Source organism: Engraulis encrasicolus, chromosome 4 (genome assembly GCF_034702125.1).
Source record: "Engraulis encrasicolus isolate BLACKSEA-1 chromosome 4, IST_EnEncr_1.0, whole genome shotgun sequence".
NCBI classification, from domain to species: domain Eukaryota; kingdom Metazoa; phylum Chordata; class Actinopteri; order Clupeiformes; family Engraulidae; genus Engraulis; species Engraulis encrasicolus.
This window is the reverse complement of record NC_085860.1, coordinates 29,063,182-29,087,364: the sequence shown is the minus strand read 5'-3', so window position 1 is coordinate 29,087,364 and position 24,183 is coordinate 29,063,182. Positions and strand designations below refer to the sequence as shown.

Here is a 24,183-nt window from a genome sequence, read left to right as displayed (position 1 = left end):
CAGAGGATGGGGGAGATATCACGCCATGTAGACTTTATTATAGATGAGGTTAGTCCATTTTAGAATCGCAGCATCGTCAACTGTATTGTCCTGAATGCAAATACCAGGAGGAGAGTACACTACAGTGCAGTGTGTCCCTACCCTGCGCACCGCGAGAATCCTGGGACTTGTAGTGCAGACCGCGCAAAACACTGCAAGTCCCACAAACCGACAGAGAGCACTGATGAGCATCGCACTATGATTGGCCGAGATTGAGTCACATGTCCTTCATGTAACTATGGCCGCGTCTTTGGGAGATGGCACAGAAGGTAATCAATGCTGGTTTTACTTCAAATAAATCATGAATTGCGAGCTTGTAAGACTAGTCCTTAGACATACATTGTTTATTTCAACAATACCTATGCGGTAAAGGCACGAACTAGACGTTTGCCATTTATTGCGCTTATCAATTTGGCTATGTTTCTGCTGTCAGACTATCCAAAGTAGCCTATGGTTTAAACTGGATCGTGTTTAACTAACATTACAGCAACTGCACAAATGTGTGGTGTGCTATACATTTGTCATGCACGATCCACTTATCGAAGTCGATCTAGCCAGTAAATGACCACCAGAACGGCCATTACTACACTGTCCACATGTCACTTCTTGCTTGCAACATTGTTTCATCCGATTCCTGGCATAATGTTATTATGTGGCGCCACCCCTGATGTGAAATGATACTCTTTTGTGTAGGCCAGCAGGATTGCATCCTGGAGCCTTTGTTCTTGCCTGATCAATTTGCGCCCACCTCATCATCCGACGCAAATAAGAAAGTCACCTGTCTTCTCTGCCCAGAGTCCTCCCCCTTATCAGACAAGAATTCACTTCTCAAACACCTTGTCCTCGAGCACAAAGTTGTTATTGCAGATGTCAGACTTATTGCTGACTTCCCAAGGTAGGTACATTCCACCACTAACATTCTACCAGTAACCTAGTATGGAATATGGAATGTCCTGCTTTGGTGGGAACGTTCCCCACTGGGAACGTCTTTTCTGATTTGGATGCACCAAAGAAAGACACATATCATTCATATTATAAATGTCATATTGAGCTCCCAGCTGATGAACTTGATGTGCTTTTGTTTTGACAGTTACATGCTCTACTGGGCGAAACGATTTTCAGAGAGCCCCATTACCGAGTTCTGTAGCGTGATCAAGACCAACTCCACGGGCCCTGTGGGTATGTATTGCATGCCTGTTTTGACCTACATAATTATTGACTGGAAAAATATATATAAACAGATCACATCGTTGCTGTACGATTCATGTTCTATTCACATTACCAGTGGTCACTCCAACCATAAAGCAGCATATTTGACCTCATTTGTATTGTCTGGAAAATGTACTTGGCAACCCTGTTGCATTTTGTATAATGATACTGCATGTCACATGCACTTATGGCCACATGTATCATTCTCGTTATTTGAAGACTGCACATCATAACATGTGTAACGGAGGCCAACTAGCAGAGTGTGGTGTGGAACGTTAGTAAATCTCCCTCCCGAAGCCTCAATACAGTGCGGTAGCGTTGGGCTATCAGACCGGCCCTTTAGCTCAGCGGTCTCGTACTGTACCTCTCATTGCCGAACCGAATGCTGTTTTTTTTTTTGGTGGCATCACAGAACGTCAGGAGGAGTACTTTCTACTGTGTGATGCCCTCCCCGAGGACAGAATACTGAGAGAGCAGCTTCAGCAGAAACGGCTGGTATGGAGTGTCTTCCCTACATGTTTTCTTTTTCTCCATTCATGACACGTCTTTCAGTCCATGGGGCTTGTGTACAAAGCTTGCTTGCTCACAAGAAAGAACTTTTCACGCAAAAGTTCAGATTAATTGAACTGCTAAGACACTGCATTATGAATTTGCTGTTACCAGAATGGCAATGCTCAAGTCTTAGTGCATTACTTAAGGCCCTGTGTTATGTCATAGTATTGTAATACTATGGTAGGGTAGGTAACTTTTCAGTGACTTTTACAGCGTGCCACTGGAGGTACGGCGTGCATTAAGTGGCTACTAACTTAACATGAAAAAGTGCACATTAACTACATTTCATGTGAAATCTGACATACCACATGAATCAACATGAAAACCTGCTCATGAATGGACTAATACATTTGATTTTTTTAGGTGCATATGTATCTATTCACATACATAAAGATTCAATAGGAAATCTACAGAGTTCTTAGTACATGAGGCCCCATATCTGCACAAGAGATGTGATTTACCAGTCCATCACTGTTACCTGTCCTGTCTTGCACTTTATGTCAGTCTGTAAAATGTCAGTCTTGTGTATGTCTATGTCTTGGCATGGTATAGAGAGAAAACGTAATTTCGTTTTCCTTGTATGACTTGTGCATAAGAAAGTGACAATAAAAGCTGACTTGATTTCCCTGATTGGCTGACCTACCTGGCTGATGATTCATGTCCCAACAGGAGGAGGTCCTTGAGCAGCAGCAGAAGGAGAGAGATGATGGGGACTTCCAGAGAGTCTGCATGTTCTGCAACGAAGAATTCACAGGAAACAGGTACAGTAGGCACAAAGTTACAAAGGCACGGTTCAGAGGGCTGTGATCATATTGACGTTATTTGATTTCAAGCAAAGCTAACTCATTTTCACCCTTCAGACGTCCTACAGGTTAGAGATGGAACTGCTTCCTTAGACAACAATAAACTGTTTGCTGCAGTAGACACACTTTTCTTTAAAAATGTTGAATGCTTGACTCCCCATCATGGATCCCCAATGCAGGTCCAGCCTTCTCAACCATATGGCCCGGGAGCACTCGTTCAGTGTGGGCCTGCCCGACAACATTGTCTACTGCACAGAACTCCTCGACACCTTGGAGAGGAAACTGGACAGGTGAGCCTCTTCAGCACACCATCTCATTGCGACTCTTCGTAAATCTCCTGTTGGAAAAGAACCAATTGCATTATCTATTAGTAATAATCCTTGTAATAATCATTAGTAATGATAACACTGCTTCTGATAATATAGTACATATTATTGTGTATTATGTAACATGTGCTATCTACAGTATATAGGACATCAGTTCTATTTTCTATTGTATTAATTATGGTTCGGTAATGGTAAATGGGTCTTTTTTTTTTTTTTTTTTTTGGGCTCAGACATCAGGTGGTATAACTACAGCTAATGCCCATAAATTAATTAGTGACTGGTAATTAATTGCAGTCATGGGTGAGCGGTTAGGGCGTCAGACTTGCATCCCAGAGGTTGCCGGTTCGACTCCCGACCCGCCAGGTTGGTGGGGGGAGTAATCTACCAGTGCTCTCCCCCATCCTCCTCCATGACTGAGGTACCCTGAGCATGGTACCGTCCCACCGCACTGCTCCCCATGGGGCGCCACTGAGGGCTGCCCCCTTGCACGGGTGAGGCATAAATGCAATTTCGTTGTGTGCAGTGTGTGCTGTGGAGTGCTGTGTCACAATGACAATGAGAGTTGGAGTTTCCCAATGGGCTTTCACTAATTAGTACGGTGACGACTATGCTTCTTAGATCATCCATTATTAAAAAAAACTAAACAAAAAAACATTTAATCAATACAATAGTGGCATTAGCTGTGGTGGCACCACCCTGATGTGTACTACTACTAAAATGTCATTGATCCACATAGTAGTGGCGTATCATCTGATGTTGCATGTGTTTTGTAGTTTGCAGTGTCTGTACTGTGAGAAAACCTTTCGAGACAAGACCACCCTGAAGGACCACATGAGGAAGAAGCAGCATCGCCGCATCAACGCCACTAACCATGACTACGACAGATTCTACGTCATCAACTACCTGGTATGTCCGCTTTACACAACATTTTGACAAGAGTTAAATGATGACTTCCTCAGTGCCCTACAGATGAGAAGTTCACTGTCTCCACCACAATATACATAAAGTTATACAATATGGAAAACACAATCAATCCTAAGTGAATTATAATGACGGCGGTGTAGTTGCCATTAGGTGCCATTAGTTAACTTTATTTTTTAATACTAAAATGGGTGTTGGCAGGCTTATGATGAGGTCAAGGGGGGGATTGAGAACCGCTGCCCTATATGGTGTAACTGTGCCTGTCTGTCCAGGAACTTGGGAAAACATGGGAGGAGGTGCTTTCTGAAGATGACCGTGACATCTTGGCTGACAGTGACGAGTAAGTTAGGTCTATCTTGCTTTCGTAAGGCAGTGCTCTCTGTAAAAGGACAGTATGTAATTCCCATAAAATGTAGGATTTTCAATGTACCACTGACTGCTTTCCCGAATCTCTCTCTCTCTCTCTCTCTCTCTCTCTCTCTCTCTCTCTCTCTCTCTCTCTCTCTCTCTCTCTCGACAGCGACTGGTCTGACTGGCAGGCACACCCTGTGTGTGCTGTGTGCCTTTTCTGTGAACAGCAGTCTGAAACAATGGAGAAGATTTACTCTCACATGCAGGTGAAATTCATGAATTCCAATGTTGTCATGTTTCATAATACCGTTAATAAATTGCATGTCATGAAAAGCTAACTGAATGAATGAATGAATGAAAAAACACATTGCATTTTAAGTGACAAGATTTTGGTAAAAGTAGGCTGTCACACAAATACTACGGTTGTCAACTAGTTTCATCTTGTTTGTCCTTTTAATGCAGGAAAAACATGAATTCAACCTTCATCAGCTCAAAACACAGCTTAGTAAGTATAATTAGACGCAGTATTGTGTACATATAAAATGGCCTGGACAGACTTATTTTCACATAGTACTTTGTAATGCCACTGAATAGGTGTTTGATTTTACCATAACACTTCTGAATGTCCTACAGACTTGACGTTCTACCAGCAAGTGAAGCTGGTCAACTTCATCCGGCGTGAGATCCACCAGTGCCGATGCTACGCCTGTCAGGAGAAGTTCCCCTCCAAAGCCGAGGTCCTCGGTCACGTAGCAGACGCAGGCCACGTCATGGTGCTGCCGGAGAGGTCTACTTGGGACCAACCACAGTGAGTAACATCACATACTGTAATATAACATTACATGGGACACACACTACGGGACACAACTCCAGCTTCAGTGTAGAATCCAACAGTGAGTTGTATGATATTTTGGTCTTTTTAGGGCCAACCCAGCGGAATCAGAACATGCCACACACGAGCCCAAGAATCGTTTTAACCGTAACCAACATCGGACTCTGCAGTAAATTCAGCACCATGGCCAGCGACTTTGCCCTATACGCTATTTTGCTTTTAACCTATGCTCCTCGAGTGCAGTTGGTCCAGCGACCCTGTAAAGCACTTTTATTATCGCCCCCCGCACGGACAGCTGGTCTCCTGCAAGAACCCCACGATCACGAAAAGCCCGTTCTCCACAGCGTCCCATGTCTCTGCATACATTGACTACTGAATTCTAATCTCAGATAGCGCACTAATGAATAGGATTATTAGGTTGGACAGGTAAACTAGGTTGGACAGACTTGCACAGCGCAGCAATTAGTTTGGCGGCTGACAGTCTCAGCTATTCACCACAATATATAATCTGGCTCGTGGCAGACGATTTTATCCAAAACAACACATGCGCCAGAGAGAGTAGAGAGAGAGAGGTTCCATTGGCCCATTGTTTCCTGGTTCGCCACAGCGTCCCCCCCTTAGGCATGACACAAGGACTCTATATGGCCTCGCATTCATTGTAGGGCACAAAGAGCATTATGCAGAGCCCCTTTAGACAGACCGGAACCTGGTCGCGTTAGGTGCCCATAGAAACCTATTATGTTGGCATATATCTATACTTAAAGAATCTCTGCATGCGCTATGTGACATAATAAGGAGACGTTGACAATGTATTTTTAGAATGTAATAAAATATCATGCCATTACATACATCATCATCATATCCGGAGGTGACGAGTCGTCAGGAAGTTCTTCCACATATTCAAAAGTCTTGCAATGTTCAGAACTACAAGAAGTACAAGTCGCAAGATGGGTTATTATCAGTATGTGAGCTAGTTCATGATATCACTGGTGTTTAGTGCAGAAGCAGAAAGAATAAAGGTCGGACATTTTCTTTTCTAAGACCCAGATAGTACAAAGGTGGAAACAATACAAATTCACTCAGCATGTGTACCGGAGTGGAGTTGCAATGGTGTCTGTTTTAGATAACTTAATAAAATACTCTATTAAAATACTAAGCATGTAACTATTGTTTATAACTCTTCGTTTATGTAGGTACTACTTCCCCACCTATGAGAACGACGCCCTTCTGTGTGCCTTGACGGACAGTGAGGATGAGCTGTATGAGACTGATCAAAGAGGAGCCATTCCCGTCATCGCCGAAGACCTCTCCAGGCTGGAGACTCTGAAGCAAAGCAGTGTCCTGAAACACTTAGTGAAAGATAGAAGCGGCCTGTGATGATGATTCTTCACTTAACGCTGATCTAATTTCTTTCTTTTTTTTAAAGATTTTTTTTTTGGTCTTTTTAGACTTCATTATGGACAGGACAGAATGAGTGGTAGACAGGAAGCGAATGAGGACAGAGATGGGGAGGGGTCAGCAAAGGACCCGGGCCGGGAATCGAACCCGGGTCAGCCGCATGGCAGTAGAATGCCCTAACGGATGGCAACGGCAGGGCCAACGCTGATCTAATTTCAGTGGAGGAAGGTCATTGCAAATATCTTGTTTAAAATACTGTACAGATAATGTTTGGTCAGATCTGTCTCCCTGACCGGCTATATTATAAATAAATAAAAACTGTGTTTTTATAACAAAAAAACAATATCTTTTACATGTAAAGTACTGGTTGTAAGAATTAATGAACAAAGTGCCTGGATATTTATGTGTACATGTCCATGAGAGTTTTCCAAGTCACTCACGTTTTACAGGAATTTAGGGTATGTTTATAATGTAAAAACTATACTGTCGAGTGCATATGCACTTGTTCCTGTCAGTGTACTGAAAATCCATTAGTCTTGACAGTCAGCCAACTCATAGTGACACCACATGCAACAGGTTTATTTTGTTTTTGTTTTTTTGTTCTATTTTTCAGTACTTTCAGTCAATAAAATTAAACATTATGTGAAGTTACGTGTATTAGTGGTGAGTGTTTGCATTTGTCCAGGTACAGTATGTAAAAAAAAATAGAGCCTTGCTTTAATGTTTGTGGCAGAGGGTATAAAATGTAGTCGTTTTAGTCCGCTGAAATTCACTGGCACCACACAGGTTTCTTTTTCTTTTTTAATACATATCCATTTTTTAATGTTTCAAAGTATTCTTTTTTGAAAAAGGGAAAGAAATAAAACATCTCAAAAGAACATTAAGGACAGAGGCTGAGGTGTCCATTTGGATTTGTCACGGCTTGTAAACCAAGTCCCAAGGAAGTTTGTGGCAGATGACATGAAAGTTGTGGCATTATTTCTTATGACACACAAGCTGATCTTTCCATCAGGTTTTTACTGCATATACAAACCCCAACTCCATTGAAGTTGGGACATTAGGTCAATTGTGAATAACAACCAAATGCTGTCATTTTCAAAACATCTGAGTCTTACAATAGATGGAGAACAGTACAAAGAAAACATATCAGCCATCAAAACTGACCAAAATTATTGTTTTGGGGGATATTATTGCCTCTGCCCACCCCCATATACAGTATAATGTAGGAAGAATTGTGTTTTACAGTCATTGTAAATCAATGGAGAAGAGGGCAACCTCTGTCAATTTGTTTTAAATCAATTCATATAAGTTAAGTAGATATTTAGTCAGAGTCAGACATGTTAAATATTGTCCTTATTTAGTGTGTCAATTGATATTTTAACAGAATTGAGACAATTTTTTTACAGAGATGCCATTCTGCATTGCTTTACATTTACTGCTAAACAAATGTTGCCATACGCAAGATGGCCACCAGCATGAGTTTGGGTGTGTCCACGTGAGTGTTTTATTTTTTCCAGCTCTTTTTACCTCCTACTCTCCTCACAACCCAAGATCTCATCCTCCCCTCAACTGTTGTGATGTATTTTCAAGATGTGTAGTTCATTTTGTCTGTTGTAATTTTTGTCCCGCTTGATGTCCTGGTTGCTAAGTGCCATACCATGGTTATTTGTCATGCTTAATTGCTGTTGTGGAGCTGTCACAGTTCTGTGTCGTCCTTATTGTGTGCATTCATTGGTGTGGCGTTTACATGGTTCTTTTTCTTTGTCCTTCTTGGTGTGTTACTAGGAGCTGACATGCTTATTGATCCTGCTTGGTGGTTGATGTTGATCTGACAGCTCCATGGTTATTTGTCCTGCTTGGTGGATGATGTGTTCTGGGGTGGACTTGGTTGTTTCTCCTGCTTGATAACGGATGATGGGTTATGGGGTTGACCTGGCTGCTTCTCCTGCTTGGTGGAAGCTGTGTTATGGGGTTGACTAGGTGCTTTCTCTTGCTTAACGGATGATGGGTTATGGGGTTGACTAGGTGGTTTCTCTTGCTGAACGGATGATGGGTTATGGGGTTGACTAGGTGGTTTCTCCTGCTTGGTGGAGGGTGGGTTTTGGGGTTGACTAGGTGGTTTCTCTTGCTTGGTGGAGGGTGGGTTTTGGGGTTGACTATTGGTAGGTTGCTTGTCCTGCTTAGTGGAAGCTGTGTTTTGGGGTTGACTAGACGGTTTCTCCTGCTTGGTGGAGGACTGTGTGTTTTGGGGTTGACTAGACGGTTTCTCCTGCTTGGTGGAGGACTGTGTGTTTTGGGGTTGACCTGGCTGCTTCTCCTGCTTGTTTTGGGGAGCTGAGGTGATGTTCTGCGTGGCCTTCCCCAGGGCCACCTGCCGGATGGACGAGCCAAACTGGAGGGTGCTGAGAGTCTCTGCGGTGTTGGATGGATCAGGATTCACATTCACAAACACACAAGCCTGCCAGAGACAGAACAGCAGATAATACAGCAGATAATACAGTAAGTCTACTGTACAACTGCAATGTACGGTATCATAGGGCGAGAGATAAAGTTAGATACTGTATGTGTACTGCATGTAGATCAATTGAAATGAAGGGTGTAAATAATAATCGATATGTACTACTATCGATGCATTGACCTTACGGCCGACGATTGAATCGTATCGTATCATGGGGCATTCTTAAGTAGGCCTATTGAAAATAATCGAATCACTGGCCTCTGCCTAATACCCCAGCTCCATAACATAATAGAAGTGGAAAAATAAGTTGGAAAATAAAACCGAATTGTATCGTGTCGCTGGGCATTCTTAAGTATCGAAAATAATCGAATCGCTGCCTTAAGGAATCGATATCAAAACATATTGTCATGGAGGCTGTGATTTGCATCCCTAATTGAAATACAACACACTGGTTAGGATTAGAGTTTGCATGAGGTCCATTGTTAGGGCATTTAAACATCTGGTTACATTTAACTACAGTGAAAAACAAATGTATTACTATTAACCCAGTCTCTCACCTTGGCATCTCCACACAGACAGGGCTGAAGCAGGTGTGTGAGTTTTGAGTTCCGGAAAGGCACATGGATAGCGTTGCATTTAAGTGCACTGAAAACCTGTTAGACACAAGATAAAGACTCACAGATAAGTGGTGAAAGGAAATGTCATATGCTGTGACTTGATTCCAAGTGTCATATACGACTCACTCTACTGGTTCCAGTGCAGTGAGGGATTTCTGGATTTGTAGAGCATTGCTTTAGTAGCCTGATTATCATCGACTTTCATGTATTTCATGTATCTTTCATGTATCTTCGAGACTTGGTCTGACCAAGAGCATAACAATGAACATTTCCTAAATGGCATGATTGACCCGCCTCCCTTGGTTTGCCAGTGGTTGTTTGCTTCCCAACAAATGTGGGAGGAGTTCTCCATTTTCCAGGAGCTCAGAAACGATATTTGTTTTGCTCTTGGCCTGACTAGAAGCAACGTTGCGTCCCTAGTAGGAGGGCACGGCCTGGCTACTGCTTCAGCACAGTGAGATCTGTGGATTAAAGGCCAATTTATACTTATTGGCGCTGACGGTTGCAGAGCCTGTGCAACCGTCTGTGCGCGACCACGCCCCCCGCGCAGAGGCTCTGCAACCGTCGTCGCGCGCCTCAAAAAAATCCTGACTACGCGACAGACGGTTGCGAAGGTCGCAGAGAAAAGGCGCTGTGATTGGTCGTCTCACTACTTCCTCGTTCTCGTGGCGGGACAGTTCTCTGGTAGTTTTCGAGAGCCAAACTGTCAATATTCTGTGGAATACAAACGCTTTCTTTCTAGTCTGTGTTAATAAATGAAGCTACAATGACTGAATTAGTAAGTAACAAACAAACAATACATCAGTTTAGCACTCGCGGCACAATGCCTGCAGTCTGACTACTGTACTGTAGCCTTGTAGCTATGTAGCCAAATGTAGTTAACGACATGAGACCTCATGCGCAGATCTATAACATCAACAGTGGTTAGCGACCATAAGCAACAGGCGCCGTTGCTGAACTATAATCTGCCCTTAACACCTACTGTAGGTAGTGTTTCTTAACGGGGGCTCTACAACCTCCCAGGGGACATTAAGAACTGTTAAGGGGGGTGTTGTTAGGCTTATGATGAGGTCAAGGGGACGACGGGAGGATGAGGTTAAGGCAGTGTCTGTTCAAAAAAGGTTGAGAACCACAGATCTAAGGTGATGTAGGTGACTTAACCTGAGCAACATATGAAGGACTTGATTGATTGTTGGCCAAATGTGACTATATGCAGGGAAGCTGACAGGGGGGAGACAAAAGGGTCTGTTGTCCCGGGCCCAAGGAGAGAGGGGGGGCAAAATTGGGTCCTCATCACATTGTATGTATTGGATGGGGGGCCCTTTTGGATTACTTCGTCCTGGGCCCAGTAAAAGCTGTTAGTGGCCTAGACTGTATGCGCTTGCCCCAGTGCAGTGTGGTCTTTATTGGATGGATTGGATACCGCACCTGTCCCAGAGCGGTGAGAGACTTGTTGATGGCGGCTGCCTCCACCAGGCGTTGGCCTTTGGCCTCGGTCTTGGAGATGCGCTCTGAACCCGCCAGGTCACACAGGGTCAGTGTTCCGTGGGTCGTGACCCCAGACACACCGTCGGCTCCCACCACAGTCAGGGTCAGGATGAGGTGAGATCGAGAGCTGGGGAACAGAGTTATGTTCACAATTTTTTCGGGGGGTCTTTTTCGACTTTATTGATAGGAAAGTATGAGAGGTGGACAGGAAGTGAATGGGGAGAGAGATGGGGAGGGGTCGGCAAAGGACCCGGGCCGGGAATCGAAACCAGGTCAGCCGCATGGCAGGCAAGTGCCCTACCGGTTGGCCACGGCAGGGCCTTGTTCACACTTTTATCTTTAAGCAGCTTTGTAAAATTGAAAGAAAAATGTCTGCACACTTAAATCCCCTTTGTGTTCTTTTTAATAATAGGTCAAGCTTTCGGTCTACTGACCTTCCTCAGGGCTCAGGTCAGTAGACCTAAAGCTTGGCCTATTATTGAAAATAACACAAAGGGGATTTAAGTGTGCAGACATTTTTCTTTCAATTTTACACGTTTTTTATTTATTTTGGCACCTTTTAATCGAGAGTGCGGTGTGATCCAGTTAAACACATCTTTAAGCAACTTAAAATGTTTTTTAAATTATCATCATAAAAAAATCATTACACTGCTTTATCAACTTGTTTATGTTTTTTCCAGTGTGATATACTGAATGCTTTGCTTGCTGAAGAATTTAATAAGTGACACATTGCTATTTCATCAGTGAAGTATAGTGGGTAGAATTCAGAATACCTCTCAATATTCATTTTGGTAGATGCAATCTTTCTGTTCTTTTCACCCGTTTCCATCACATGTAATATATCATCCTCAGTTTTGACTTCAACTTGTGTCAACCCTGGAACAGTGATGGACTTTCCTTGCGTGCGGATATCCAGGTGGCTATTTGGTTTTTTTGACAGGAGATCATTCAGACTGTCATTGTAGATTTCTAACATAGATACCTAAAACGAAATAATACATGTATGTATATCAAAATACAGTTCTTCTGAAAAAGAAAAAAAAATCTGTGTAGTTAAATTCTTGTCCTGTGTAGTTAAATGTGTTCTGAATATTATTGTCAATAACATGCTTAACAATGTAACGATAGCCACAGGTGAGCTGTGGTGGGCCTGTAAAGCACTTGTGAATCTGACTGACTGATTGACAAGTTATAAAAGTACAAAGTAGCTATGAAAGTTATAAAAACTAGTTTATAATTAGTTTTATAAAACTAGTAAAACTATAAACTAGTTATAAAAGTATATGTTTTGGGCCTTTTTCCCCGTGCCCACCCATTTTTTTTTTCCAAGTATTTTTTGGGGGCTTTTGGCCTTTATTATTACAGGACAGCATGAGAGCAGACAGGAAACAATTGGGAGAGAGAGATGGGGCAGGGTCGGGAAATGACCCTGGCTGGACTCGAACTAGGGTCCCCGTGGGCATGCAAGCCCAAATGTGGGGGGCTTAGCGCGCTGCGCCACAGCGCCCCCCCGTGCCCACCCATTTTATAATTATGAGTTGTGATTACCATTGTACTGTATGATTTCTGTCTACGGCCCTGCTTTAAGACACTTACGTTTAGAGAATATGTGATGTTTTCTCTCTTCTTGCAAATGGACAGCAACTCCCTGATAGATCTGAGGAGGCAGTACACATGGGCGTAATTTTAGGGGGGGATGGTGGGGACATGTCCATACCACTTTCCAGATAAACCTAGCTTGTCCCTACCATTCTTTCACAAATATAATGCAAAAACAGCATATCCGGACCATTTGCGATTGAAATGTCCCCACCACTTTTCAAGCCAAACCTACACCTTTGGCAGTACATACAGTACCTCTATTTTATTTACATAACAATTGGTCACACTTTTAGTGTGCAGAATAAATCATAATCAGCAAGCAGTACAGAAAATGTAAACATTACTCAACAAACCAATCCTAACTTCTGTAATGTTGGAAAACTATAAAATGTCACAAAACTTTTTTTCTGAAACGTGCACTTCACAACCATTACTTTCACAATCTTGGGGTATTTTCACACCTAGTCCCCTTTAAGTGAACCAAACTCAGTCCTCTTTTAGTGGGCCAAAAAGTGATCCGACAGCAAAATGACTTCGTTTTTGTTCATGTTGTGAGCGTATTACAAAAAGAACCGGCTGCTCTTTCAGGTACCGTTAGACTTTTATTATGTGTCAGTCCTCTTTTTGATCACACCCACCCAGTCCTCTACAGCTCTACTTAAGTGATTACACTTAGTCACAAGTGTAACTTGTCAGGACCCACATCAATAAAGGTCTCGGTAAGTTTCACTTCCAAGGGGTCTTGGTACACTTTGGAGCGTTCACAAACAGTATGCGCAGAAAATGCTAAGTCACAGGTCTGAGTTCACTTAAATAGCTGAAAGGGACTGGATGTGAAAACACCCTTAAACTCTTTTGTCACAGCCACAACTATCAACCAATGAAATATGATTCAAAAAAATGTGTAAATAAGATAGAGCAGACAGCAGACTCCTGACTATGGGGGTTGTAGCTGCACTGAAGTCAGGGAGCATTTTTACAACTTCACATGATGAACACAAAGAAACCTGACCTTCATGTAACCCAAGATGGGGCTTTGACACCTTAGAGTGCTAATTACATATTGATGCTCAACGTTCAAATGTCCCAGTGTTCAATGTCAAACAATTAGTCTCATTAACCACTATTAGACAGGGAGGGGTGTTCTCAAAGACCTTAATGTAAGAGAAGCGGCATACAGTATGAAACAGTACTTTATACGTTTATATAAGCTAGCAGAAATCAAGGCACGTTTTGTTTCACGCATGGTTAGTTGCACCCTTCTTTGGATTTTTTCTTCTTTTAAGTTATTTTTTTTTAATTCATTTCATGGTGTGATAGTGTCATCAGAAAAGTAATAATCATGCCATGAAATTAATTAACAGAAATAGAGAACTTAAAGAAGAAAAAATCCAAAGCAGTGTGTGAACCTCCTCACAAACGCTGTGCACCCAACCATACATGAAAATGAAGAAAAAAATATATGAGTGGTCATTACCTTACATTGACACCTGGGTTGTCTTTAGGGCCCATCATCGTGTATGTCTTCCCAGAGCCCGTCTGTCCATATGCTAAGATGCAGACATTATATCCATCCACACATGAGGTTATGATAGGCTTTGTCCCCTCAAATATATGGTCCTGCAAGGTAATTACGCACAGCAAGGACTAAAGTCACTAATGAAAAAAAGTTATTTGTTTCCTTATTCAAATGTGACAAAATATTAAACTTCACAAACTCTCAAGTCTTAACTGACCTGTGTAGAGGTTGATGAATAGACCCTATCAAAATTGAATTTCTTCTTGCTTCCTTTTTGGTTGACCACAACGTCCTGCTCAGAAGGGACCTCTAGACAAGAGTTTGATGGAGTGTTACCACGGCATCGACAGAACACTCGGATATTCCCCTGAAGTTCTAGAAGCTTGTTGTAGAGTGTCTTTCTCTCCAGGGCCTCCTTCATGTAGAGGGAGCGCAGTTCCTCCTGTTCTGCCACCCTGTGCTGCTCTGCTTTGGTCATCTTCTCCACCAGCTCCCTCAGCTGCTGGAAGTGATTCTGAAGATCCACCAGCACATGGCGCACAGTAGCACCCAGCTGTTTGTTGGAGACGTTCAGCTCTCGAGTCAACTTGCCGACCTGCCGCAGAAGGCTGAGATCCACGGACGGTTTAGGGGGCGGCACCTTGGCTGGCACCTGCGTGGACCTAGTAGAGTAGAGTAGAGTAGAGTACTTTTATTAATACAGAGGGAAATTAAGGGGTCTGACAGCTTACATAGATATATAGATACAAGACATACCGTAGGTACAAGACATACACAACATACACATACACATTTTGCTAAAAGCAAAAGCTAATGGGAATCTAATAAAAACAAACAAACAAACAAAGACCTAATACACATTATTACACATTGCAGAAAACATATAGCAAAAATCTCAGTATAGGCCTACAGTAGCAAAATGCCTTACATCAGTTAACATACACACAAGCACACTCTCTTTCTCTTACTCACACACACACACACACCCATACACACACAGCACAAATACAAAAAACATAAGGGGGGGGTGGTGGTTGGGTTTAGGAAAAAAATACAAAAAATACAAAAAACATACACTCAGGCCGACTAACTAGACAATATTGCACATTGCAATAAACATATATTTACCTGCGGCTCAGCAAGGCTCGGATCTTCTCCATGGCTTGCTGTTTGTCGGCCTCAAGCTCGGCCACTCTCTGGTTGAGGTGTTGGACCATGTCGGCGAGGTACTGGGTGTCTCGGGCCAAGTAGCTGTTCTTCTGGAAGAGCTTGTCCAGCTCGTTCTCTTTAGTGTTGAGTTTTTGCTTGAGATCTTCTATGGTCCTGTCTTTTTGCAAATGATTCCTTGGAGATGTAAAAAATACAGAAGAACTTAATCAATAAAACAGAACCGCCATGGTCTTAGTAATACCTCTGTTAATTCACCAACATTTTCCAAACATTTTCTGACAGCCAACGCCACTCATTTCAGATTATGGCATGAGAGTATATCATTTCAAGACTGCAACTCTGATCACTGATGGCTCTTTTCTACTGCCGGTTTTCTGGTAGGCCTACAGCTCAGCACAATGCGACTCGGCCACCACTTTTTGCTTTACGATTGAGCTGTGTCATGCCTAATCGAAAAGCAAAAAGTGGCGGCTGTAGGCCTACCAGAAAAGTTGAATTCAAAAGTTGTGCAATTATCCCATCTCTCATTCAAGTCAAACACTGCTAACTGATTTCTGTCATGGGTTTTAAGGCACATAATCAGCACAATCTTCATGGTAATATTACTGGCAGACTCTGTTTCTTCTGGCCCAGACATGGACAAGCATAAATGAATATTTCATTTGTTGTTTTGTTGGGATTTGGTTACAGTGATATTTGCGTAATTCTAATTGTGGCAAACTGCGATCATAGCTTGCATAATGGATGAGCGTCAACAACACCCTTTGGTTGCATCGTCCTTCTACTGTATGGTCAGTCAGTACTGGTGGCGGGCTGGTTTTACAACAGTACTTGTATCATGCATGTATACACTGTACTAGTACCTGAATGAATTTAACTCTGAATAGCTCTGCGCTTTGGAAGATGACTGGAAGAGGCTGTCACCAAATATGGTCAGGTAGATGGACATGACCTCATGGGGATCATAGTTACACTGTCTGAGGGCCGCTGTGATCTCCTTCTGGTCCGACAGCCCAGGGAGGGTGTCCTGTGGAGACACAGAATGGGAACATCAACGTTTTTCTTCACAGAGTGAGTTCATCAACAATGGACACAATTTACTCCAATTAACCAATGGATTGGATAGGGGGCACCCGTGGTGTAATGGTTAGGGAGTTGGACCGCTGATCACAATTTACTACAATTAACCAATGGATTACAGGTCGTAATGTAAATGGGTTATGGGGATTTGGGGACATACTGTACATACACACTATGCTACATTAGGGGAAGGGAGCTAAGATAGTGGGGTGTTGGGGGGTAGTTTGGTTTGGCCCTGGGCCATTCGCTGATCTGCCACTGCCTTGAGGTATTGACAATAACGTCAACTATGAGTGAAATATATTGGCACAATTTCAGGGTGATGCATTAACTTAATAGCCAAAACCTGATCAAGCCATGGATGTTTTAATAGTTGTCAACTAAGGCATTACCTTGATTTGTTTGACGCACTGCTTGACAAACTCAATGTTCATCTCCCACTCCAGCGGCAGCAGAAGCCACAGTCCTGACTGGATATCATAATACCGGCAGATGTTGACCCTCTCCTGGGATAGGGAAAAAAACATTAAGTAGCCTGCCAATAGACCACATAGAGTCATAGAAAAACGTTGGTACACCCTTTGAAATGTCTTACATTTCTGTCAAAATCGGTCATAAAACATGGTCTGATCTTCCCAGAAATCACAAGGAGGAGTCCGGGAAGATCCGACAATGTTTTATGACCAGTTTTGACAGAAATGAAAGACATTTCAAAGGGTGTACTTTTTTCTATGACTGTAAGTTTCTATTGCAAGAGAGCAACATTACCCAGAGTGACCACAGTAATTATTCTGAAGAAAGTGTATCAGCAGACTATCCATTCATTTTTAGAGGGCAAAATACATGTAAAGCAGACACACAAGATTTTTTAGATATCAATATGGACAGGTACATGTATATATTTTTGTTCAACCATGTCAGTCAAAACAATATCTATTCAATAGCAATATCTGCTTATAACACCTCAAACATGTATGTCATGACTGTCCCCTTTCCATGAATGTAGACCACGCCAGCTCGATCATCTTCAGCCAGGGTTGTGGTGGTGTTCACATTGCGATTATCCTCATTATCCCGCTTGACCTCGGGTTGGTCTGCAACCTGTGATTAAACAACAGCTGTGAGTACTGCAGCTACCACTAAACATCAGAAAGTTAATGATGTATAATGACAAGTTAATTACTTCATTTGATGCACTTAGAAATCTTCCCTGGTCATACCACTCTGTTGGAAAGGGAACCAGCCCCTAAAATAGACAAGTGAGATGAACTGGGATCAAAACATCTTGTACAGAATACAGCACAATTTTTTTTTTTCATGGGTCAAAGTTTACTTGACTTATAGGCTACACAGGGCATGAATTGGGTTAGGGTTTTTGTTCAGTGTTACAGTGAAAGTATGTGATATTATACATTTGTGAACTGACATACTGTACAGTTTACACGGAAAAGGACAATGTTATGTTAACAAACCAACAAAAGCTCAGTGGGAAGGGTTTTTAGGGTACCTTTGAGTCATCAACGTACATCCTATGGCCGTGCTGTATGACACAGCTGTAGATGAGTCCATTGCGGTGGAGGAAGCTCTCGAAGGCCAGGGGAACCTCCTCATTATCGCCAGCCGACTCCTGACCACAGGACAATACATAGATAGGTCATTATGATGATGATACTTTTCCATGCCAATTTCCCTGGTCAATAAGCAATGGAAAAGTTAGAGGTTTAGGGTCTGGAACTACTACATGACTTGATTATGATGTGAATGCTGGGAGGTTTGGTTGGAGGGGGTGGATACAACGATGTGTATATGTGTTTTTGTGTATTTGTGTTTTTATTCAGTGAGACCAAAGGCAATTTTCATGCTGGCATGACAATAAAATCTATTCTATTCTAAATCAAGTTCCTTTCGCAAATACCATCGTAGTAACTAGACTGCCTGTGCAGTCGCCTTCGACTGCTTAAGGTATATCCCCGAAACGCGACGCTTCCAGTCCCCCATCATTCCTACCACTCCCGTCCACCATTTCGTAAACGTATATGATACATACAGACGTGACATGACGTGCATAGGCTTAAAACCAAACGACTATTGTGAAAATGAAGCAAAAAATGGGGCAAATGGTAATACTGTTTTAATGGTTCAGTGGATATACCACATTAGGTACAGTGTAATAACCAGTGTAACAATATTTAATACAATGTAATTTTTTTACTTACATCATGTGTTTGTGCGTAAGTGGTATTACATGGTATTGCATATTGTTACAAAACAAAAACTGTTTTAATGGTTCAGTGGATATACCACATTAGGTACAGTGTAATAACCAGTGTAACAATATTTAATACAATGTAATTTTTTTACTTACATCATGTGTTTGTGCGTAAGTGGTATTACATGGTATTGCATATTGTTACACTGGTATTACACTATATTACATGGTATTGCATACTGTTACACTCGTTATTACACTGTACCTGATATTGCATATTGTTACACTGGTATTACACTAGTATTACATGGTATTAAATATTGTTACATTGGTTATTACACTGTACCTAATATGGTAGATTCACTGAAATGGTGAACCATTAAAATACGGTGTTACCGGGCAAATCAATCCACCCAGTCAGAAGTTATGGGCCAAATGAAAATTCCGCCATTTTGAAAGTGTTGTCTTCCAAACTCGAATCAGTTCATGAACCTACCCTAAAGCATTCACACACAAAATCTGGGACAAATCCATCCACCCGGTCAGTAGTTATGGGCCAAACAATAATTCGGCCATCTTGAATTCAGCCATCTTGAAAGTGTTGACCTCCAAACTCGAATCAGTTCATGAACCTACCCCAGAGCATTCACACACCAAATCTGGGACAAATCCACCCACCCGGTCAGAAGTTATGGACCAAACTAAAATTCGGCCATCTTGAATTCAGCCATCTTGAAAGTGTTGACCTCCCAACTCGTAGCAGTTCATGAACCTACCCTAGAGCATTCACACACCAAATCTGGGACAAATCCATCCACCCGGTCAGAAGTTATGGACCAAACAAAAATTCGGCCATCTTGAATTCAGCCATCTTGAAAGTGTTGACCTCCAAACTCGAATCAGTTCATGAACCTGCCCTAGAGCATTCACCCAAAAAATCTGGGACAAATCCAAACATCCGTTCAAAAGTTATCGCGTTAACACGAAAGACCTTACGCGGCGGCGGCGGCGGCGGCGGACGCGGCGGCGGCGCACGCAAAACCATTACATCCCCGACGCTCCGCGTTTCGGGGATATAATGAGGAAGAAGAATATGGGAAGCCACTTTAGCTACTGTGATTCTTAGAGCTATTTCTTTTAGCTATTTCTTCAACTTACAGTAATTATTATGACGCATCATTAACCACACTCAGAGCCATATATAAGGAATATAGCCTACTATACATGGCTCTGGCCACACTTCATCTCTCTCACTGAGGACGATCACTGGTGTGTTTGTATTGCACAACCTGCCCACGACATAGGGCACATAGAGATCTTTTGGATAATTTGACAAATATACTCTATGTTTTATTTACATTACAATGGGATTTCATAATTCAACTAGTCAGTTTATAGTAAACTAGACAGAAATTACATTGGTTTGTTAGAAGTTAGTAATAAGTCATAATACGGGCTAAATAAAGGCTATAAAATAAAGCAATTATTTACGGTAGAACTTGACTGAAAACTCCTATTCATCTCTGTAGGATGTTCATTTTCTTCCTTTTCTGAGGCGCTTCCACTGCTGGACTCCACGTCAACCGCACAACTAGGAGCTTTACTCTGAAATACAGACACAAGCAGAGATGGAACATTTGGCCACCCCAATTAGAAAGTTACATGTAAGACCCTGACACAGATACACTTGCAGATACATACGTATTGCTCAGCCCGGTATTTCCCAATTAATGAGGAAATTCCCTGCTGTACTGTAAGTGATATTGAGCTCATATTTAATGTAACACACAAAACCAACACAAATAACACCAACAACACACACACAATATCAAGATTGTAAAGTGACTTACTTCCACCTGCAGTTCAGTGCTGCTGATGCCATCCTTGACTGTGCCGGCTTGTGCAGTGGGATCTTCTGTGGGATACTTCTGAGTTTGGGGTGTGTGGTTGTCCACTTTCTCCTGTGCTTCCCTCTCTCCTCCTGAGTAGTCTAGAGAAGGGTAGAGCCGAGCGTGGGCTATGGGGTCCTCCTCTGATTTCTGTGCTTTTTTGTCTCCTGAAATGACTTGTGTAGGATAGTTCTGAGTTTGGGCTTTGCTCCCGTCTTTCGTGTCCTGGGTTTTTCTTTCTCCTGACTCGACATCCCTGTCCTCCTCCACATTAGGACGACTCTCCACGGGAACTGGACTGTCTTCTCTGTCTTCTTTCTCTGTCCAATACTGTGGGACACCACCGTCTCCTCCTCCTCCTCCTCCTCCTCCTCCTCCTCCTCCACCTCCTCCTATGTGAGATGTGGACTGTGCAGCTGCATCCCCTCTCGGCTGTCGAGGGTACACCGGTACTTCTGACCCGTCTCCTCCTCTGTCTCCTCCTCCTCCTCCTCCTCGTCCTGTGTAAGATGTGGGCTGTGCAGCTGCATCCGCTCTCGGCTGCCGGGGGTACACTGGTACTTCTGACCCATCTCTCCGGGGATCACTGGCAGTGGCAGAAGCCCCACTGCCCATCGTAGACTGTAGACTCGACTAAATGCAGTAATCCAAAATGTAGGTCAACAGTGAAAAAGGAATACAAGTTGTCCTGGGTAAGTGAACGGCCTTCACCTGTAAATGGCAATGAAATGTTGCCAAAGCTTTAACCTTTACTATACATTGACGAACAAATGGTGAAATGTACCATCACATGCAGTAGCAGGAAAATTATTGTCTTGTACTGTGGCAATCTATCTAAGCCTTGTTCACCTTACTACTGTAGTGTTTTGGTGGCTGGCTGGTAGAGGACTGGTTGAAGGCTAGCCTCTGCTCATACTCTATCTCCTCTGCAGCGGTCCTGCTCTTGTTGTTGTTGTTGCTGCTCCTGCGCTGGCTGCCCTCCTCATCTGACGCTAAGCACTAAAAGACAAAAGGCAGGTGGCAAACGTGTTAAGAGGCGAGCAGTGCGCCGCCGGGCGGAGTGGTAAACTGATCTCCACAGCACCTAATGAGCAGGGTTGGACTGGGGGAGAAATAGGGCCCGGGCACGTTTGGCTTAAAGGGGCCCCTCATAATTAGCGGCGCAGAACTGACTCACCGGGAGGCCCCACACCCTCGTGGGCACATTTCTGAAAATAGGGGCCCACGAGGGTGCAGGGTCCACCGGGAAATGCTCGGTATGCCAGATGACCAGTCCAGCCCTGTTAATGAGTGGTGGTGGACAGACAACTAGAACAGGTGCATGATGTCACACAAGTGCTGCTTTGACTGATCGACTCATTGTCTATCAGTTTAGTTTAAAACACGAGTTTCAAGATGTCACCTCTTTACAGTACAAATACAAACAGTAATCCAACAAAGTCGGGACAGTCTGTAAAATGTTGTGACTAGAAACAAAATGCTGTATTTTTGAAAACATTCAATCCACATATTAGATTGAGAATAGTGCAGACAATATAGGCATACATATACATGGGCAGTCATGCGTAAGCGGTTAGGGTGTCAGGCTTGTAGCCCAAAGGTTGCCAGTTCGAATCCCGACTCGCCAGGCTGGTGGGAGATCCACCTTCATGACTGAGGTACCCTGAGCATGGTACCGTCCCTCCGCACAGCTCCTTTTCGGGCGCCATTGGGGGTACCCCCTTGAACGGGTGAGCCATAAATATAATTTTGTTGTTTGCAGTGACCACTTGTGTGCTGTGGAGTTCTGTGTCACAAAGACAATGGGAGCTGGAGTTTCCAAGTTGGGCTTTCATATACGCTGCTAAAGCCAAGCAAAACTATTGATTTGAGGGAAATATGTGCTCATTTAAATCTGATACATGCAACAAATGCAACAAAACTAAAAAATGTTGGCAAAATTTGGCAATTGTTGATAATGGCAATTTAGTTTAAATTAGGACCTACATTACTCTTAGCTGATGTTCTTATCCACTGCAACTTGCAGTCAATTCAATGCAGGATACTGATAACATTCCTTTTGCCACTGTTAACATTCCATTGGATGCATTTGAACAATGTGCGGTTAGGTGCCTTGCTCGAGGGCACTTCAACCACGGATGATATGAGATTCAAACCTGCTACTTCCTTCAGATTCCAAGACTTTGCCCTATCTTGCCCAACTGTGGTGCCTATAGTAGAGTAGTTACACAGTTTACTCATTATAGTGTGCATCCCAATATGTGTCCTTGCCTCCTCCACTTGCGCTTGTCTCCTCGTCCCACCTCCTGGCCCCTCCTCCGTGGAGAAAACGATAAAGTTTCCCAGCTGTCAGCCTCGCCACAACAACTTTTGAGGGACTGTTTTTCATTCACCATCCCAATTGCAAATGAGAAAAAGACTTTACAATTGAGCTTTTGCAAGATATTGAAATATAATGCTGTTGTCAGTGATGTCATCATGACGAGAAGCAAGTGGAGGAGGCAAGGTCACATATTGGGATGCACCCTACGTGTTCATATCCTGTATGGTTTGGATATATAAAATGTCCGGTCTCCGACAGATTCAGAAAAATTCAAGCTTTAATAGGACAAGGCACTTCAGAGACAGGCAGGCTGGGAAAGGTGCATTGTTGAGAGCAACTTAGCTGATTAATACAATGAATGAAAATGACCATAGAAAATCATGACATCAAATTTCACAAAGCTGTAAAAAAAAAAAAAAAGAGGTACGTCGCTGGACAACCCAGTAACATTTTTCCACATTTGTAGTCACAACAGTAGCGCAGCAGCGGCAGCAAGTGCATAGTGTTAGTGTCAAAAAGTTTTTTTTTTATGTTGTGCTATAAACTGTTCCATAAGCTGCTCCACTGTTGCACCAATTTTAAAAGGTAGAGTATGTCATTTTTTTGTCTTTTATTTTCAAAATGTATGTTGTCCAGTCACAAATATTAATACATACAGTACAGGCCAAAAGTGTGGACTCACCTTCTCATTTAATTAATTCTGTTTATTTTTGTGGCTATTTACAGAACTTAGTACATTTTCAGGTAGGGCATCAAAACTGTGAATGAACACATGTATATTTTTTCGCGTAACAAAAAAATGAAAATATATAAAAAATAAAAACAATTATTAAAAAAATATTTAAAAATGCCAAACAGTGACGTCAACACAGCAAAACTGAGGGCCCCACATGTTTCAACAAGCTTATTTTTCTGTCTATTTTCAAGCAGAAATACCCACTCAGTCGAGTCAATTTTAATTGATACAAGAAATACAAGAGAGATTTTCTTGATGTCAATTGGTCAGCATAGCTGGTTATCTAGGTTAAACAGTGACACAAAAAGTAAAAGTAAAAGTGAAAGTGAAAAACCCTGCCACAGATTCCCTCCAACACAGGTTTGACCTCTCCAAGTAACTGGCTATGACTCAATATCAGATCAAGAAAATGTCTGTAAAATGCTTGTATTGGCAAGTGTTTAAAACTAGGTTTTAGGTCTCAAAATTCTAGTTCTACAATTCTAGTGAGTTATTGGAGGACTTTAACGTTCAATTAGGATTGACATGACTGACTGGGCATTTTTATTTGAAAATAGACAAAAATGAGCTTATTGAAATGTGTGGGGCCATCAGTTGTGCAATGTTGATGTCAGGTGGATAGACAGCTGACATTGCTGTTGGACAACAGCTAGAATTATAT

General features: G+C 42.5%; 3 protein-coding genes across 3 annotated transcripts in view; 1 reads left to right on the top strand and 2 right to left on the bottom strand.

Moving 5' to 3' along the window:
- Positions 1 to 251: 251 nt before the first annotated feature.
- znf277 (zinc finger protein 277) lies at positions 252 to 7,261 on the top strand. Its single transcript, XM_063196095.1, has 12 exons — positions 252 to 308; positions 733 to 934; positions 1,130 to 1,218; positions 1,661 to 1,743; positions 2,470 to 2,561; positions 2,783 to 2,893; positions 3,703 to 3,835; positions 4,123 to 4,190; positions 4,371 to 4,467; positions 4,664 to 4,706; positions 4,835 to 5,009; positions 6,227 to 7,261. Exons 1-12 carry the CDS (start codon positions 278 to 280, stop codon positions 6,408 to 6,410), a joined length of 1,308 nt encoding a protein of 435 aa, XP_063052165.1. The 5' UTR covers positions 252 to 277; the 3' UTR covers positions 6,411 to 7,261.
- Positions 7,262 to 8,274: 1,013 nt separating this feature from the next.
- On the bottom strand, positions 8,275 to 21,035 carry LOC134448047 (kinesin-like protein klp-3). Its single transcript, XM_063197808.1, has 13 exons — positions 20,873 to 21,035; positions 20,425 to 20,564; positions 17,873 to 17,992; positions 16,758 to 16,871; positions 16,149 to 16,312; positions 15,244 to 15,459; positions 14,333 to 14,777; positions 14,074 to 14,216; positions 12,591 to 12,651; positions 11,768 to 11,976; positions 10,935 to 11,121; positions 9,447 to 9,542; positions 8,275 to 8,889 (listed from the first exon to the last, which is right to left on the bottom strand). Exons 1-13 carry the CDS (start codon positions 21,033 to 21,035, stop codon positions 8,275 to 8,277), a joined length of 2,673 nt encoding a protein of 890 aa, XP_063053878.1.
- A 262-nt stretch (positions 21,036 to 21,297) lies between these two features.
- The window catches only part of LOC134448046 (transmembrane protein 168-like), an 8,350-nt gene continuing 5,464 nt past the window's right edge, over positions 21,298 to 24,183 (bottom strand). The window contains exon 5 of the mRNA XM_063197805.1: positions 21,298 to 21,462. Coding sequence (XP_063053875.1) covers positions 21,298 to 21,462 — 165 coding nt within the window. The remainder of the gene's footprint in view (positions 21,463 to 24,183) is intronic.

Excerpts from the sequence above, each read along its gene's own strand:
- znf277 (XM_063196095.1), top strand. The coding sequence starts at position 278 with ATGGCCGCGTCTTTGGGAGATGGCACAGAAG. Across the intron at positions 2,562-2,782 it reads GAAGAATTCACAGGAAACAG|GTCCAGCCTTCTCAACCATA; the intron begins GTACAGTAGGCA and ends TCCCCAATGCAG. Across the intron at positions 5,010-6,226 it reads TCTACTTGGGACCAACCACA|GTACTACTTCCCCACCTATG; the intron begins GTGAGTAACATC and ends TCGTTTATGTAG.
- LOC134448047 (XM_063197808.1), bottom strand. The coding sequence starts at position 21,035 with ATGGGTCAGAAGTACCAGTGTACCCCCGGCAGCCGAGAGCGGATGCAG. Across the intron at positions 11,122-11,767 it reads ACCAAAATGAATATTGAGAG|CTCTCGATCTCACCTCATCC; the intron begins GTATTCTGAATT and ends TCTGTTCCCCAG. Across the intron at positions 8,890-9,446 it reads GTCTGTGTGGAGATGCCAAG|GCTTGTGTGTTTGTGAATGT; the intron begins GTGAGAGACTGG and ends TGTCTCTGGCAG.